The 18633-nt window shown below is 46.4% G+C and overlaps 1 protein-coding gene and 1 long non-coding RNA gene across 15 annotated transcripts in view; one reads left to right on the top strand and one right to left on the bottom strand.

Moving 5' to 3' along the window:
* Positions 1 to 13: 13 nt before the first annotated feature.
* LOC139589689 (uncharacterized) lies at positions 14 to 17631 on the top strand. The gene is made up of 2 exons (XR_011679095.1): positions 14 to 135; positions 17209 to 17631. It is a non-coding gene; the product is annotated as an uncharacterized lncRNA (long non-coding RNA).
* Positions 7695 to 18633, bottom strand: part of SYT16 (synaptotagmin 16) — a 115391-nt gene continuing 104452 nt past the window's right edge. For all 14 annotated transcript variants that reach the window (XM_071426238.1, XM_071426235.1, XM_071426249.1 and 11 more), the window contains 2 exons: positions 17923 to 18038; positions 7695 to 16212 (listed from right to left, as the gene is read on the bottom strand). In XM_071426238.1, the coding sequence (XP_071282339.1) occupies positions 16015 to 16212; positions 17923 to 18038 (314 nt within the window). In that variant the 3' untranslated portion in view covers positions 7695 to 16014. The remainder of the gene's footprint in view (positions 16213 to 17922; positions 18039 to 18633) is intronic.

Raw genomic sequence — 18633 nt, 5'->3', positions numbered from 1 at the left:
GGGAGGAGGAAGAGGGGAGGAGGGAGGAGCAGGTCCCCACCGCCACCGGGATGCTCCGCGCCGGGCCGCGCCGTGCCGGGCTGCGGGCTGAGCCGGAGGATGGAGCGGGTGCCGCGGCTCAGAGCGGGACAGGCGGTGAGGAGCTGCAGGATGGGGATGTGAAAGGCCAGAACAGGGAGGGGGGAGCAGCCCGGGGAAGGGGGTGGGCAAGGAGGGCCATAAAACCTCCCGCCAGGGCGGGCTGAGGGATGCGCGGAGCGGGCCGGCAGCCGCGGAGGCGCCCGGCGCTCATTGCGGCACTGAGAGGGAGAGAGCTCTGCTCGCTTCAGGGAAAGACCGGGAGAAATACAACCCGGTGCCTGGAAGGGCTGGAGGGAGAGGAGTCAATTGGTCCTGCTGGCAGAGACCAGCTCTCTTACTGGGTCATGTTCCTTACTGGGTCATGACCTTCTGCTCTCTTACTGGGTCATGTTCCTCTTCCCTCCTGATTTATGATTCTCCCTTTAGCCTCCATCAGATCCTGGCCCACTTTTTCCCCTGAGCTTTTGGGATGTTCCACCTCGGTGCCCTGGGTCCCACCCTGGCACTTACACCCATGGTCCCATGGCCAGAAATTGGATGGCTGTAGGATAAAAAGCTGCACAGTAAAACAACCCAGACCTCCTCTCAAATAAAAGAGCAGGTCACTGTGGGGTAGCACAACATCTCAGACAGATAGCAGGATTTTACTGCTGAGCACACTCCTCAGGGCACTAGGTAGGTTACCAGGCTCAGTCTACCCTCACAACCAAGGGTCCACCCAGAAAAATATTTAAAGGAGTCAGTAAAATCTTACCTGTATAATGGAGTGTGCAGAAAGAGGGGAAAACCCTTCTCCTGAAAGCCTAGCTCTATATGTAAATACTGGCAGATAGGAAAGTAAAAAAAAAAAAGTTGTTTGTTTTTTTTTTAAATACACCAGCTATGTGTAGGGACCTTCTCTGGAAGAGATGGGTCACTCCCAGAGTGAAAAGGAATTGCACAAGATGAGTTTTTCGGACAGCCAGATTGGTGCCAATGGCTGCAGTGGAGTTACAAATACAGCACTGGCTCAGATCAGCCCCAGCACCAAGCCTGGGCTTTGATCAGGACTCCTCTGCAAGGAGAAACATCTCTAGACAATAAATGTTCCTCTGCACCTGCCAGCTGTTGTCCATTTCCTCACAACTACCATGGAGGACACCACACACACTGCTCCTGACAGACTCATGTTCATGGCACAGCCTCCCTATCCAAGCAGTCACTCAGTCCAGCCCAGAGAATCTCAGAATGGTTTGGGTTAGAAGAGACCTTAAAGATGATCTTGCTCCACCCTCTGCCATGGGCAGGGACACTTCCCACTACACCATGTTGCTCAAAGCCCCATCCAGCCTTACCTTGAACACTTCCAAAACAGCCACTCCCACCTCCCATCCTGGTACTAAAGGTGACTCAAAGGCTCAGACAGTGCCAAAAACAAGGCAAGGTGCAATGGGAACACATTCATTTTGACAGCATTTGAAGCTCCTGGGCAGCTCCCTGTTCCCCTGGGATCTGTAAGATGTCTAATGCATATTCTATCAGGTCATGTCACTACTGGAAGGACACAGGAGTTCCCCTCCCTCTGGTTGCTCCATGAAGGTTCTGCAGAGGATTTTGAGCCAGGCTTTGTCCTCTTCCCTCTTAGACAGTGGGAATGGAGGCACACTGCATTTGGCATCCACCTGGATCAATATCTCACCCAAATTTTAACAAACTGGGTCTTGGCAAGCCCGAGACTCAGCTAGCACATGTCAATGCAGCAGCCTCAGATCAGTTATTCCCTTGACTTGGATCCCCTGCCTGCATTTGGTACTCATTGTGCACAAACATGGGCACCCATGGTTCCCCTGGTCTCTGCAGCTTGGGGAAAGATCACTCAGGGCTACAAATTTACTTCAAATTATCTCTGAATCTCTGCTTCTTTTATTGAGAAGTCAAATGAAGCTCCAACTAATTTCAAATTTGAATTTTCCAGGACAATAGGAAGGCACTAGAATTTAATTGATTTTGATTACCTGCCTTATTATTATGCTGTCAGTAGCAGTAGTTCAGGTTGGTGTAATGTTAAATTTACTGTGAGGTGAATCTGACATTTCTCTACTGCTGAATTGAGGACTTGAGCAATTCTTCAGCTCTTCACAAAGATGTTGTAATTAATTCAGTAACATCCCTTCTGTAAGCAGAGATAGAAAAGGAAGACACAGGAGCACCTACTCCATGCCTAAGAGCTGAATGAACGACAGCATCACTCACTCCAATCTCTGTGGAATTTACTGTATTTTTTTTTTAACATTCAAGACAATTTCTGCTGCAAAGACATACCTTCCCCTCTCCTGTCAGCACAAAAACCGGACTTACTAGCAGGCAGTAATAACACAGCCAAAAGGTCAGCTGTGTTTCCTCAGCTGGATCCAAGAAGTGTTTCCATCCCCTGACCAGCCCTGAGGAAATTCTTCCACAAGCCAAGTGTAGCTGCTTTTCCTTGCCCACTTTCCAAGGGGGCAGAGAGTGCAGGGAAGCAGATCCCCTGCCAGTGTAAACCAGCACTGCTCTGCTGGCTCAAAGGAAACTCCATCAGGAAGAAGAGAAGATGCCCCATCCCATCCCATCCCATCCCATCCCATCCCATCCCATCCCATCCCATCCCATCCCATCCCCTTCCTCCTGCCATGGAAGCTCAAGAAATCACCTCTCTCCTTGTCTGGAGTTTTCCCCTCTGCCCGGTCAGGAATCTCTGCCCAGCTGACTCACACAGTGTTTTAATGCAGCAGAAATTAAACAGACCCATGAGCTGGGACCAAAGTCTCTATTGACAGGGATATTATTTGAGAAGATAAGATTTTAAATGTGTGCTGCACAAGATAAAGCCTGGACAGGCAGACAATAGAAGAGCAGCTTTTTCCTTTCATTTTAGTTTTTCGAAAGCAGGATTGCCTGACATATTCAGTGCTATAACAAATACATGTTTTTAAATAGTTTAGAGCAGTTGGAAATATAAAACCCTGGAACATTTGCATTTACTTTAACTGTCTCACAGAATTAGAAAAAAAAAATCAATTCCTTCATTTCAAAGCAGTTATGTCTTCTCAAGTCAAGTGTTTAAAGAACTGAATTAAATTAATGTGCCGTTTTGAATTCAAGCACCAAACATTCAAAAGATGTGTGTAGAAAAGCACCAGCCACCCCAGGCTGCATATACCTACACAGGTGCTGCATTTCTAAACACAGCTTGCAGAAGGCATTTTCAAAAGATAAAATGCACCCAAAATGTTCTGCATTTGTACCTGAGAAGTTTCAGATGTGAGGAGCTGCATCCCAGGCTAGGTTTCATCCTTGGCCTGGCCCACTCAGACACAGACCCTCCAAAGCTCTCCCAGCCATTGGCTTGTCACAGCAAATGAAGATGAGTGGCTCCAGTTTCTGGACCCTGTTCAAGCCTCCCAGTGGTTGCCCAGCCTCAGAAGGACCAGATGCCTTGGGAGGCTAATCCTGCCTCCATCTAAAATGCAGACAGCTCTTTCTCTTTCTGTTCTTTCTGTATAGAACACTATTTTTCACCTCTATCTTCCTACTCATTGTACAAGAAAATATGTTGTTATTTTAATTTTTTTTTCTTTTACCCTTTTTACATTTGAGAAAAAACTTTTTAAAATCTTCTGAAACAAGCTGGGAAAGAGCAGAAAAAATGAAGTATTCATTTTCCTACATATCTGTGCTCTTTACCCCCTACACTCTCCCCACATCCCCAGCCAAATTCCATCACATCCCCTTGGGCACCCCCAGCTCAACCAGAGGCAGCTGGAGCTGTCACAATGGGCCAGCTCACCGACCCTTGGCCATCCAACCCACTCCTTTCTGCTTCTCTGGAAATGATCCCCTGCCAGCTGACAAAATCTGTGGAAGCATAGCTGCCTTTGAGACAGTTACCCTGCTCTCAAATGTGATTGAAATTGGCCAACCTGCTAAAAAGTGATGGTGGTGGAAGAGAGACTGGCGAGGAGACAGATGGCAGACAGCTCAGCTTTAGCCTCCACTGAGCTGATTGAGAAGTGGGAATGCTTTCACCCTCTCGTGAAAAATGATATCACTCTTTCGCTGAAATTCAAAACTTAGTTTCCTGACATTAAAAATGTGACTTTTCCAAGTGGTCAAAATTAGGATGAAAAAAAAAAAAAAAAAGGATGTCTTGACAAAACAGCACTTGGTGCTTTGCCAAGGGATGAAGTCATTCTAAAGAATTAAAATGCAGCTGGAGGAAGGACAGGATAATCAGAACGATAAAACACAACACAGCCGGGGCCCACACGTGCTCGTGCTGAGCAGTGCTGTCCCAGCAGGAGCAGCAAGTGGAGTGCTGAGCCCTTGCATTTGCATGGTGCTGCTGTATACAGAGCACAAACCTGAGTTTTTGCTCCCAAATTCATGGGCAGCCTCATTTGGGCCAAGCTGACCAAGTGCTGGCACCGAGACCGATGGCCCAGCCGCCCCTCCCCAAATTCAGTGCCAGCAGCTCCATCCTGGTGTGTGCTGGGCTCACATGGGGTCACAGGCAAGTCTGCCTGCAGGAATGAAACCAACCCTGGGCTGGTTAGCCCTGAACTGGGAATCAGCCTGGGAAAACCCTCCTGAGGCTGAGGACACTGCCACAAGGACAGGGTGAGGCTGCAGGAACAGCAATGAGAGCGTGGTGCTCCCAGCAGTGCCCAAATCCTCCAGAGCCATCACCAGCATCCCTCAGCACTGGGGTGTGGGATTGACATTCTCTGAACCTGAGAGAAGCAGAGAAAAGAATGATCAAAACAATTCTTACCTCATTTACTGCTCCTGTTGTTTTGTGAACATGTGGAATGTGTTGGAAGATTACTTACCTGAAGGAATTTGGTAATTGGATTCTGGTGTGAGTGTTTTGTTTTCTTGACCAATCTCTGCAAACTGTGTCCTGAAGGTAGGTCAGGAGATTTAGCTGAGTACTTGTGCAGTTTCGGTTTAGATGTAGTGTAATACAGAATGGAATAATATAGTATAATAAAGTGATTAATTAGCCTTCTGATATCAATGGAGGCAAATGCATCATTTCTCCCTGCCACAGGGGTCACCTTGAATCCCATACTGGGGTTACTGGGGAGGAAGGAGTAGGGTGAGCTGGTGGGAGAGCTGAGGCTGGTTGATTGGGCAGGGAGAATTTTTAGTGGTTTTCAGAAGATGCATGGGGTGAAGCAGTGTTGGGATAACCAAGCCAGGAAAATGATGTCCTGGTAATGGCTCAGACCCTGGCAGCAGCACCCACCTGAGCTCCCAAACCCCGGGGCAGGTTACAGACAGTGCCTGGCTCTGCAGATCCCCCTCTGTGCCTGGAGGAGCTGCTGGGGCACTGCTGCAACCCAGAGCAGACCCAGCCCAGCCTGCAGCCCCTGCCAGCCCTCTCACTGAGCCTGGTCACCCAAGAACATCAGCCCTTAGCAAAACATGTATTTCATCCCCAGGTCACACCAAGGAGGGTGAGTTTTTCCAAACTCCCTAGTTTCTCTCTGAGCCTCCCATTTCTCCACTGTCTTTAAGATGAAGGGCCCTGGGCTGGGTTTTCTGTGTCCTCAGACATGTCTTGTATCAGCTGCCTTTGCTGAGGTTTCCAAGCACTGAAGTTACCAACTGTTGCCAGAAAAAGAAACTCTATTTCAGGGCTGGTCCTGGAAAGCCAACCCTGTGGGTGCCAGCAGGGCTGCAGAAATCGTGGTTTCTCATGTCTCCCTCAAATCTGGCACTGCTATTCTGAGAGGAACAAACTAACCCCAGTTCAAAGTCACCAATCTGGGAATTTTTTAGTTTCTATCACTCTCCATCTTAATGTGGGCAGGGATTACAACTGCAACCTGCCAGAAGTAAACCACTCACAAATGCATCATGACCAAAGGTAGATGCAAACAAAAGCAGCCACCAGACACTGACACACCTTTTGTTGGCCCAATTTCACCTCTCCAGCTCATCATTTGAGCTCTTACCTTTGTTTCCACCAAGTGGCCACCCCAGCTTTGATGGGGGGATCCCTCCATATCAGGACCCAGGACATCCCTCTGGCTGTCCTGAGCAGCCCAGACCCCTGTCAGAGGGCTCAGAGACCCTGGCACAGAGCCCAAGATGCCCCTGTGGTTTTGATTATGACCCATGGAGCAAGTTACCAACCTTAGATGAAGATCTGCAAGCCACGACAGTTTAGGTAGAATGACAGTGAATTTATCACAAGGTGAAAAAGCAGATTTTGGGGTTTTTTAGAATGGGGATTCAGGAGGCAAGATGGAGGGATCTGGGCATGTCCAGCCTTTCTCCTTCTTCTTCTTGGCCTCCATCTTCTGCTGTGATGTTGGCACTTTTGGATTGGTTTAGAGTAGAAGCTCACTGTCTAACATAGGTGACAGGTATTGGAAAGTAATTGTAAACATTGTACATGTAGTTTTTAGTATAAAGACATAACACTGCCCTGGGGCAGGCAGAGTGCCTGGAACTGCCCTGCTGGAGGGATCTCAGCAGGGCAGGAGCAAGAATTTTATAGATAAGATGCAATAAACAACCTTGAGGCTGAGAAATGAAGAGCTCTGACTCCTTCTTCAAGCACCAGGCTGGGAAAAAAAAACTTTCCAACTTTTCTCAGGGTCACTCTGACCAGTGAGAGATCCCAACACCTCCACGCCCCACACACGCAGCCAGGATGGCAGCAAGGCTGGTGTCTGCACACAGCAGGGACTCTGGGGACACTGCCTGGGGACACTGACTCCATGTGCCCACACATCCCTGGTGTGCAGGAGAAATGCTGAGTGCAGGGAACCACCACAGAGGGGCTGGAGGGGCTTCTCCTCCAACTCCTGCCAGGGCTGGGTGGGACAGCAGGGAAGAGCAGATGTCAAAGGCACAGCCAGAGCTTCTCCTTCCCCACACAGAGCTGGCTGAATGGCTCTGTGCAGAGGGAAGCAGAGACATGATGGTGATGCCTTAGGATTTAGCTTTTATATGTTTCAGGTCCTGTACTGCATTAGTGTGTAACTCTAAAACTCCATAGCCTGTCAGCTGCTGTTCTCCCATTTTGTTCAGACAAAACAATTCCTCTCTATGCCTGAACCCCAAGGACACCTCATTGTCTCAGGCCCCAAGAAATGCAAACAGCAGTGAAATGGGGGGACAAACTTGGAGTAAATTACTTCATTACCTGAAACTGTAATTTCAGGATTAACCCCTGATATGGAAATGGACCAAACTTGTAACTGTATGAAAAACTTGTGACCATCCTGGGTGTAGCCCCTCAGAGGCTTTCCCTGCCCAAGGTGTCCCTAGTGAAGGCCTTCAATAAATACCCACTTTTATTCTCTTAATTTGGTCTAGCCTCTTTCAGACAGCCACTCCAGGGCACCAGTGGGAGATGGGAATCTCTTCAGCCCCTGGAACACCCCATCCTGCTGCCACAGAGCCCCTGTGTCCATGTGGATGGACAGGGGGACCAAGGGCAGGGCAGACACTTCCCGTTCCTGCCAGTCCTGCATTATGCACCAGGCACCTGCATCCCTGCTCTGAACAAAGCACATCCCCCTCTCCTGGATGCATATTCACTCCTTTCTGCCACAGAGAGAACAAAAAGGAAGACAGGGTGGGTTTGCATGTCTACATGAGCCATCTGCTTCTCTTTTATTGATAAACCTGTAACAGCAGCATTCTCCATGACAAAATAAGGCTGTTTCTAAGGTGTGGACAGCTGTGTGTGTAGGGCTAGTTTCAGCCCAGAATTCTGCAGAAGCTGGGTTCAATGCTGATTTTTTTTTCCAGTCAGATATCATCCAGACATTAGTATTCCTAACACAGCATATAATTAGCAAGAGGCAATATATTGTATGATCATGCACGTTAGCACTTAAGTAAAATAAAAAATGTTTCATTGTCAAATACATGAAAAGCTAAGAAATAAACCCATACCAGTTTTCCAGCTGAATATCTAAACATCTTTTCCTTGTACTTTTCATCTCTTTCAATCACATACCCAGCAAGTGAAACAATGCTCACACCATCCCAGTGGCCCCTCACCAGTCAATGCCAACCATTCAACAATAGATTCAAGGTACAATTTTGAGTGCAAATCTTTGAGCTTTACAAAAATGAAAAGGACATATAAATTTGTTTCTTATAACTTTCACAGTAGGCAAAGTTCTCCCTTTATAGCTTTATTTACCAGAAAAATAATTCATCAATAAATGCAAGCTGTAGAAGCCTTGCCTTTGTACCAACAGAAGTTAAGGATGTGGCATTCCTATTAATTTGTCTGTATTGTTATTTTTTAAAGTAAACAATTTATAGATAAATTTTGTGCTTGTCCAGAGTCGTTGTGGATGTGCTCAAGGCCAGGTTGGATGGGGCTCTGAGGAGCCTGGTCTAGTGGGATATTACACACGGCAGGGGGTTGGAATGAAATGGTCTTTAAGGTCCCTCCCAATCCAAACCATTCAGTGCTTCTGTGATCTCAGGCTGGGAAAGGGGAGCTGAGATCTCCATGGTGCTCCCTCAGCCACGGGGCTGAATCACTCCAAACACCAGCCAGCTCTCTGTGCTGAGGAGATGGCAGCAGAGAAAGGAGAAATAGGAAATATTCTACTAAACACCGGGGGGGAGGTACAGTGGGAGGCTCACAGCTCTGTCCTGTGGCAGCAAACCACAGGAGGGACATCTGTGCACCCACAAAGCTCCTGAGGGGAGCAACTCCCACCTCTTGGAAAACAAGGAGGAAACAGGACAAGGACACACCTCAGTGTCCAGCTGTGCCCACAACAGAGACAACAAAACCCTGCCAGAGATGGTATATTGTTCCAATATAGAAAGAAGTCAATACACACTAAAAATAACTTATTACATACTGTGTATTTAAATCAACAGTCAAATATACATTGAGATGTGCTTCATGCAAACGCCCCGTGGCACTCTGCCATAAAAACCATTTTTTATATATACACACACACATATAAATGTCACACAGTATTTAAATGCTAAGTCTACCAAATGATTACTTCATTTACTCTTCTTGACAAACAAAACTCTCTGCTGGGAAAAGTCAATGAAGTTACAGCTGAGAACAAAGCCCAGCAAGACACAAACCACAGCAATGCCAGCAGAGGAATACAGCAGAGATGTGATACCAGTTTAATTGGAAAACTTGTGCTTGAGGTGCCACAAAGTGACAAGGGATTGGAGGACAGGTTTTATCCTGAGCACCATGAACATAAAATATTGCTACCAGGCACTGACCTGCCTTGGACCAGAGCTCTGCAGACATTAATGAGAGGGTGGGAGATGCAGTGATGGAGACAGCATGAAGGAAAAACACCTGGAAAGTGCTAACAAGACATAACAGGGATGAGGAAAACTGGCAAAATTATTTGATTTTTTTTTCCTGGTTGTTAATGAAGAGAGAAATTTGCAATGTTACCCTAAGAGAAATGAAGAGAGAGGAAGTATTTGGCATGATGAAGTGCCTTCCCTGAAGGTCACAGCTAATTAATGGTTGTGGGGCTTGGGAAGAATCCTGCTTTTGTGTGAACCCTGAATCCTTGTTCCTCACCCATGGCCAATATCAGCTTTTTGTCTCTTGTTTCTCAGTAAGATCAGCCCATACTGGGAATGACTCTACAGGGGACAAACACCTCCAGAGTATTTGGTGTCTATTTGATGTCCCCCTCCAGAGCCAGAGGAAATAGAAAAGCAAGGAGGAAACATCCTTAGCTCCTCACACCTGCAGCTGCCAAAGCAGCTGTGATTTCTGTTACAGCAAAAAAAAATTACTTTCCAATTTCCTTGAGAGATGAGCAAGTAACAGTTCTGAATGGAGTTTCACAGCTCCTGTCTGGCTTTTGTGTTTCTTCCTCAACTATTTCCAACCCCAGCTGCCCAATACTGACTGTGACCCAGTGGCCATACAGGTTTTTGGTGTGTGAGTTCAGACTCTCACAGCCTTCCTGCATCACTACCTCCAGTTTCCTCCTGCTCCACCAGTGATACCTCAGAGGATTCAGGAGTTTATTGTTCCAGTGATAGGCAATACCCTAATCCTATGCAGGTTCCCAAATTAAGACCAAAAAAAGCCCCACCACTGTAATTTTGTCTGCCTTCTGCAAGAATTAGGTTTTCCCTGCTCTAGGTGTAAAGACCTGTCTAGTGGCAGAGCTCTGCTAAGGTTGTTCAGCTTTGCAGAGAGATCTCAAAATTCATCCACCCAGGACAAACTCGGGGGAGCAAAAGAGGGAGAAAAATCTCACCTTCAGCCTTCTGTTCTGGAGGAGCAGCACAGGGAGAGCCCAGCCCAGAGCTCTCCTCTTATCCCTTCATTTGTATAGAGGGCTTGTGTGGAGAACAGAGGGATTGTAATGCCAAAAGAGATGAATGGCATCTACCAAGTTTTTTATTGAGGCTACAATATTGACCTATATCTGCTTTACAAAGGTGAAAAAACATGGATAGCTGTGTGGGTTGAGCAGGAGCATCTTCCTGCTGCCAGCTGGCAAACAGCTTGGGGATTACAGCATGAGGATTAATAGCCTTTGTCATTTGTAAGTGCAGATGCTAACCTTACTCATATGACAGACTGATCTTCTTTGGATTCTGTGCCTGTTTGCTGTTCCAGAAAGATGACCTTGGGCTGCTGTGAGAGACAAAATATTTACACATTCATTTCTTAGGGCCCACAGCGTAGGCTGCAGGAAGACACAAGCTCGCTCTGCACTGAATAAAAAAATTTGTGTGCCTTCAGCAGAGCTGGAGCTCAAGAGTCAGGCAGAGAAACTGGGTTTCAGCTCAAGCTGGATGCCACTGAAGCCTGGCTGTGCTGCTTTCTGGAGTAAGGAGTGAGCAAATTCCCAGCTCTAAGCAGCACAAGCTCACCAAGAGCCCTCCCCTCCTGCCTCTCTCCCCCACCACCACCTTCCCACCACTGCCTGGGGTTTTCATTTCTTGCATGACAGCTTGCTAAATCCTCACCAGATCCCAAATAAACACCCAGACCAGCTCTGTGGAATTATCTTGGATGCTTTTCCAAGCTTTAGGATCTGTCATCTTCTGGCTGCTTGTATCACAGAGGCAGATGAGCTCAGAGCCAGCACTGCTTCCTGGGAGATGAGAATGTATTTGTTGGGGTATCACATGCTGGAGGGAAAAACCTGCCTCATTCAAAGTGTGAGCTTCTCTACAAACCCTGGCTGCTTTGTTTCTTCCCCTCAAACCATAGCTGCAAACATCACACTTAGCACATTTTAAATGGAAAGAGGATGCTCCTGCATACTAATTCCTGCAGGCTCCGTTGTCCTTTTGCAGAGCACAATGCCCATGAGAAAAGGAAGAAAGCAAATACAAACCAGGATCTTTCTTCTGCCATTAACTTGGTCCACATGGAGGTGAACAGGTGTCACTCTGTAAATATTTAAGTGTCACAGCCCAATCAACAAACTTCAAACTCTACAAGTGGACAAGAGAGCAGGAAGGCAAGGTTTTGATCAGGAACATCACAATTTCGGGATGAGATAATATGATGGAGAAGGCCATATTCTTTGCTCAGCTTTTCAGTCTAGTTTTCATGCTGAAGGGCAGAAGGCACGAGAGATGAGAGAGAAAAAGGCAGAGAGATGAAGTGCTATGATCACACAGATTAAAAATGATGATAAATATGGGAGTGGAAAGGAAGCACTGCAGGCACGCCAGCTCCAAGGTCACTGCCAGCTCCAGCTGAAGGGGAAAATGAAATGCCACCAGAGGAAAAGCCTGCTCCTCTGCCAAGCTGCCACCTTCAGCTTTATGCTGGGAAAATGATCAATAGCAGCTGGCAGCCTTTGGATCTGTGCATCCAGGAACTTCTAAGGCCATCCATGACTGAAGATCAGTCGGCTGTGTAAAGCACCAAATAACTCCTCGGGATCTGCAGCTGCTAAAAATACACCCCAGCATTGTCCACCTACCCGGGAGCTGCACAGCCCTCACTGCCCCTGGAGGGAAAGGAGACAAGGCAGAGCAACAGGAACAGGCAGGCCACAGCAGGGTCCAGCTAATTAAAGACACTGGCAAAAAGGAAACCCAGACAAATCAAAGGATGTGGAAGATCATCCAGATAAAGCCTTTGCAAATAGGTACTTCACAAAGTGAGCAGCGATTGCTGCAGCTCAGTGGGCTAAAAAAGGAGCTCATTTCTGTGGGCATCAGCTGAAGATCACCATTATTATGGGGAGTAGAAGCACGGTGAGATCACTCTGTTCTGTTGTCAATAAACATTAAAAAAGAAAAAAGAAAATAGCAGCAGAGAGCTTGGCAGGACTGGGGCATGGTGGCTGGGGAGAGAACAAGGAAAGAACAGGCTGCAATCAGCTGAACAATCTCTGTTCAAGATACAGAGATGGATCCAGGGCACTTGCCCATAATACTCTGGGCCAATGCAGTTAATCCCTTTCCATATTTTCAGGCCTCGTTTTTTTTTTTTTTTTTTTTTTTTTTTTTAAGAAAATTCAAATAAACTATAAAGTGGTGTCAAAAAGGAACAAATTATCTTAGAAAACATGAGGGCATTAGGAAACATCTATAATCTAGACCTGTAAATTCCCAAGCATCCCCGGACCAGGTTATCCATTCCTCTCCTGCTCCCTGAAATCCTCATGGCCTTCTCAGAGCTGTTCTCCCCACCTGGAACCCCACAGGAGCAGAGAGCATCAGCATCCACATGGAGAAGGCCAGGGGAGCACAGGGTCTACAACCTATCTGCAAGTCAAGTGACAGTCAGGATTCCCAGGGAATGGAAAACCTCCTGGAAATTCAGCCTTGACAGCCACTTCCAAAGGAAACAGGGGGTTAAAGCAGTGACTAAAAGGGCAGTGGTGTTTACAGAAGAAAGACCATGAGCACAAGCCCAGCCTGTATCAATATTAGCAATGACTAATTCAATCTGTCAATGGGAAGAATTTACAGGAGCTTTGGAATATGCCAGAGCTGCTGCAAAGCCTCCATTTCACAGACGGTCAATAATGGAAGGAAAAATAAAACACAAAAGCAATAAAAATCCCAAAATACAGCTAGCAAACATGAGCACCCCCAGCACCTTGTTCATCCCAAGATTCCTAAATTTCTCCATGGCTTTAGCATGAACATAAAGAACCCCACAAAAGCACTTCTTGGGGTGTGGATGTGCCAAGAGTTTTGCCAGTAGCTCTAAAAACCCAATGGCCTCCCTGCCACAGCCCTTGCCCCCTCCCTCCAACATTTTTGACAAAATAGAAGGGTAAAATGTGGCAGCAAGGATGGAGCAACCTGCTTCCCTTGGACAGCCAAGTTTTAACACCTGCTTAGGTATTGACTTACTCTAAGTAAGCCATTTTCACTTGCTTTTCTCTGACTCCAAAAACTCTACAATGAAATGATATATTAAAATTCAATTCCCTTAATGCCATATCTTCAGAAAAGATCTTAATGTGAAAACAGCATGGAAGTCCAAACCCAGTGTACTTCATTGTTTTTTTTAAATTATCTTTTTCATTAGGTTTTTCTTTTTTTAATCATGCCGTTATAAATCTGGGTTATCTCCAGTTCACTGCTGAAATGTATTATGAACTTACACTTTTTCCTTAGCTAATCATGAAGCATAGGCAAGGCTTTGCAGGTTCAAGAAGTTCTGAAGAAAATCTCAGTAAGTTTATTACACCCACACATTCCAGGTAATAAAAATTAATTATAAACACTTGCATATACATTTTATGCAGTTCAGGACCAAAAAGATGGAGACATTGGAAAACAACTAGAATCAGCCTTTTGAATTGGGCTGTTTCCTCTACTTTTTTATTTTTCCCCAGCAGAAAAGTGTATGATAAATGAAATTCTGTTCTGCTGGTTACCACTCAGATGTTCACTTTTCTTGCATTGATAATAAAGCAGCTTTAACAGTGCAGTCAAGAACACATTTGCTGGATGAGCTGCATTTGGGTTAAACCCTGTCTGATGTTTCAAAGCCCCAGTAGTGCAAAGCAGACATGCCAGCTTATCTAGACAGTGGAGGAAAACCCTCCTGCATAGGATACCCACCAGTCTCCCTGGAAAAATGATGCTCAGACAGGTGATAAGAAGATACAAGAGTGTGGTCTGTAGAGTAACTTGCATCACCTGTAGCAGAAGTGCTTCTCTGTGCAGATTATTCTGTCTGCCTCCCTGGCCAGACAGAGCCTCTGTGACACCAAGTGATAACCTGTGAGTGCCCTCAGGGCCTGTCTAGCCTGGATGTGACAAAAACCAGCACCAAGGACCGATTTTGGTCAAACAGCCAGTGCCAAAATTTGCATTAGTTAGATTTGCACAGCACCATTGAAGCAAAGGAAGTGGCTGTGGTGCAGGAGGAGGCAGAATTTGGTGCCAGGTCTCTGTAAATGGCAAAAACAAACCATGAAGTGACTCGGTACAGACAAACCTCTTCAGCAAAATATTTCCTGTGTCTTGCTGTCATCAGCAGGAATGGAGAAAAGACAGTCCTCTCCTAGAGAGTGTGGGGAATGGGAGATTGGGCAGCTGATAGCATTTGGAGATCTCAGCAGCTCACTGCCTACATTCCACTGAGGAGGAACATTCTCCTTTGTGTCACACTCAGCACTGCAACAACAACCACTTAGCCAAGCAGCAGACTGAGACACATCCTCCATCCATCATCCCCACGACTTCAGCTCCCAGAGACAGGAAAAGAGATTAAAATGGAAAAGGACAGCGCAGTCTGAAAAGGAACCACGTGACAGTGTCATCACCTCATCCAGCAAGGCTGCTCCTTGCTTTGCTCTCAGTTGGAGGCAGGAAGCACAACTCTTTTCTCCTGTGCTAGTTCAGCAGAGCCAGCAGCCCCTCTGGATCCTATTCCTGGCCTGCAAGAGAGCTCCTTCCCCAGCTTAGGTGACATGGTCTGGCATCCTCTACTGCTCAGCATGCCAAAACCAGGCCCTTTCCATATCCCAAGGAGATATTACAGGAGATTTGAAGAAGAGCCCTCAACAAACTGAGTAGTGCTTTGCTGAATCACAGAAAAACCCCAGGTCTGAAGCCCTCTCTTGTAATGCTCACAGGAATGCTTTTCTGAATGAACCTCACTTCCAAAAATCACATGAACACATGGGCAAAACAATGCAGAAAGGAGTGATTCAGGCACAAAGGTGGCTGTGCAGTTTGTTCTGGTCTTTTTTTTTGGTATTTGTGATGACAGAAGCCATAACTTCAAGTAAACATCTAAACATGCATTGTATAATGCAATATAAAACTGATGCTTGTTATCTCTTGTGCAAACCTATGTCAATGCAGGTTAACAGGTGCACAGGGTGCCTAATTAAAAATACCAGTGGTATTTAGTCCTTATATCAATTGTTAGTACAGGAGAACAGTAGGAATGTCTAGGCACTTAAAAGTTGACAGAGAATTCAAGAGTGCTTTCTCATGCTGCCTGAAAAATATATCATCCAGTCTACAGTGGTATCAAATGCTTTTTTCTAGGACTTAGAAACACGATAATAAAAGGGAGAGGATGTGATCTGCATGCAGGTTAGCTTTTCTGTGAGCTATCTGCGTGGCAAGAATATTTGCAAACTTCATTAATACAAATAAGGGAAAAGGGGGAAGTGAGAGTTTACCCTAGAAGAAAACAGCATCACATCAGAATCAGTCTGTGGTGATTAAGCCTATAGAAAAATGAGCAAGACAATGTCCAAGGAAAGGGCTTTCCAAGTATTCCTGCTGCTTCTTACTAGGGTTATGTGGATGTAGAAAATGCAGGGCAAGCTGGTAAGGCAAGAACTAAATTTGCTTCCCAGGCCTTGCTATCTTTGATACCCACAGCTGCTGCCACTGGGGGGGCAGATTAAAGCTGTGTGCCCTGCACACAGGGCTGGATTCTGCTGGCAGAGATCAAGGAGAGACAGCCCTTTGTGCCCACTAGGACTCCAGCAGCGTGTGCCACCTGCAGACCTGTGTCCCCTGTGCCTCCCTCATCTCCTGCCAGTGGCTCTGCTCCTCCTCCCCGCTGCTGCTGTGGCCCAGGGAGATCCAGCCCAGCATCTCCTTGCGCTTCAGGCCGCGCCTGCTGTAGATGGAGATCAGCAGGGTGACCTCAGAGAGCTGGAAGAGGGCGACCTGTGGTGGGGAAGATGAAACAGGAAAGCCTTATAAATGTGATTGGCTGGCAAAAGACTTTGAGAATATGGAAACTGTAAGTGAGATTGGAATGAAAGCAAGCTTTGAGATACCTCAGTTACTGAACGACTGGAAAACAATGGTGTGGCCAGCTGAAGGTGATCCCCTTTTGATGAAACAACACCCTCTGCCTGCAGACAGGCTCAAGGGTCAGAGCAGACCCTACTAACTTGGCAGAAGGGGTCCAAAGAGTCATTTTTAAGGTTTAAAATGTGACAGAGAATGATAATGTAATGGTTATTATAGGCTGTTGGAAATGCTATAGGATTTGTATATTGTACTGTCACGGACATATTTTATGAGAAATCCTTTTGCTAGGATTTTTCTCCTGAGAAGCTGAGAGGCTTCAGAAATGAAATGTAAACAATAATTATCTGCTGCTGTGGAGTGCAACAGGTGCATCTTTGATTGGTCTCATGTGGTTGTTTTTAAGTAATGGTCAATCACAGTCCAGCTGTCTCAGACTCTCTGGTCAGTTACAAGATTTTATTATCATTCCATCTCTTTCCTTTCTAGCCTTCTGATGAAATCCTTTCTTCTATTCTTTTAGTATAGTTTTGATATATCATTTTCTTTTAATATAATATCTATCATAAAATAATAAATCAGCCTTCTGTAACATGGAGTCAAGATTCTCATCTCTTCCCTCATCCTGGGACCCCTGCAAACACCACCACATTGTACTACGTTGGTTAGTGAAAATTAGAACATTCAACATAGAAGAAGAATTGTTGCATTGTAGCAGGTGCCTTGCTCTCTGATCCTCTCTTTTACTTTCTCATCCCCTTTACCACACTCTTGCCTTCTCTCTCTTTACCACTGTTCCAGTTTGCAAGACAAGATGTGTTCTATTACCATCTGTATGGCAGCTGTCTTTTGTCAGTGGGCAGTTTGCTTTATCTCCCTCTATGTGCTCACAATCACTCCTCCCTCTAGGGGGACATCAGCTGATAACAGCCATTGAATGTCACTGCATGGCTGATAAGAACTACAGCATCCCACTGGGAGATGTGAGCCCAGAGGGAGGAGCCAAGCATTCCTGCCTGGATATAATCTGGAGATCCTGGAATAACTGCACAGCTTCTCCACTGGATTCCTCAGAGGAACAGCAGCTGCCTCTTCCACTGGATCTTCAGAGGATGACTACACCCTTTTCTACAGGATCCCTGCTCCAGCAGAGCCACCCCTGACACTGCAGGAGGGCTGCAGCCACATTTCCAATGGCACTGCTGCCAACACCCTGACCCACAGGGTGTCAGGTTGAGTTCTGACTCTGTCAGTGTTGTTCTAGTGTACATTGTTTTATTTTATCCTTTTATTTTCTTCCCTATTAAAGAACTTTTATTTCCTGCTCCCATATTTCTTACCTGAGAACCCCTTAATTTAAAATGTATAGCAATTCAGAGGGGTGGGGAGGGTTTACATTCTCCATTTCAGGGGAGGCTCCTGCCTTCCTTAGCAGACTCCTGTCTTTCCAAACTGAGACACTCTCTTTCCCTCTCTCAGGCCTGCTCCAAGCTGTGACTAGCAGCTCCCAGCAGTGCCCCTGCACCCAGGCCCTTTGTAATAAACCACAATTTCCATGACCTGGCTTCAGAGATCTCTCATCTCTGTCTGTCCTGACCATCCTACCCCCCAGCTCCTACAGACCTGGAAGATGAAAGTCTCCTTGTAGACAGGGTTGGGCTGTGCCCGGCGGAGGGAGGTCTTGCAGCGGGACATCTCCTGACCCACAGAGTTGCGCAGGCAGAGCTTCCCATAGGTGTCTAAGACAAAAAAATAAGGGGAATTACATGTTTGGGGCAGGTGAGAGGCTAAATGAATGACCCAGGCAGTCAAAAAACACCCCCAAAAACCATCCAAGCAGAGCAGCTTAGTCTGCAGTGAACAGCAGATGAGGGCTGGATGGCATTTATGGTAAAATCCATGGGATGAGAAGCAGTTGATGAAAGCACCTCTGGGATTTTCTCATATTCAGCTGGGGAGAAAAGAAAACTGATGCATGTTTCAGCCCTACTCTGTTGCAGTATATATCACAGTTGAGACTGCCATGATACACAGAGCCTCACTGAACAATTTCAGAAGGTTTCAAGCATTCCCCCCAAACAGAATAACACCATACCACATCAGAAGGCTTAAGGAGCCTGCCCATACAGAGTAACATCCTATCACTTCAGAAGGCTGCAAGGGTCTACCCTTTCTTGTTCTTCAGCCCAACCTTTTATCCCCCTCATGTTGATGCACTGCACCTGTGTGCCCTCTGTTCCCTTGGGTGTTTGCTCAGCACACCTGGGCACTCCATGGCTCATTGCTGTCACTGCTGCTCACAGCTGTGCCCACTGGGGATGAGGCTGGGCCACA

The sequence above is a fragment of the Agelaius tricolor genome, unplaced genomic scaffold (genome assembly GCF_023055355.1).
Source record: "Agelaius tricolor isolate 1412-34295 unplaced genomic scaffold, bAgeTri1.0.p SCAF_5, whole genome shotgun sequence".
Taxonomy (NCBI): domain Eukaryota; kingdom Metazoa; phylum Chordata; class Aves; order Passeriformes; family Icteridae; genus Agelaius; species Agelaius tricolor.
Note: the sequence above shows the minus strand (reverse complement) of the source record. Positions and strands in the feature narration are given on the sequence as shown.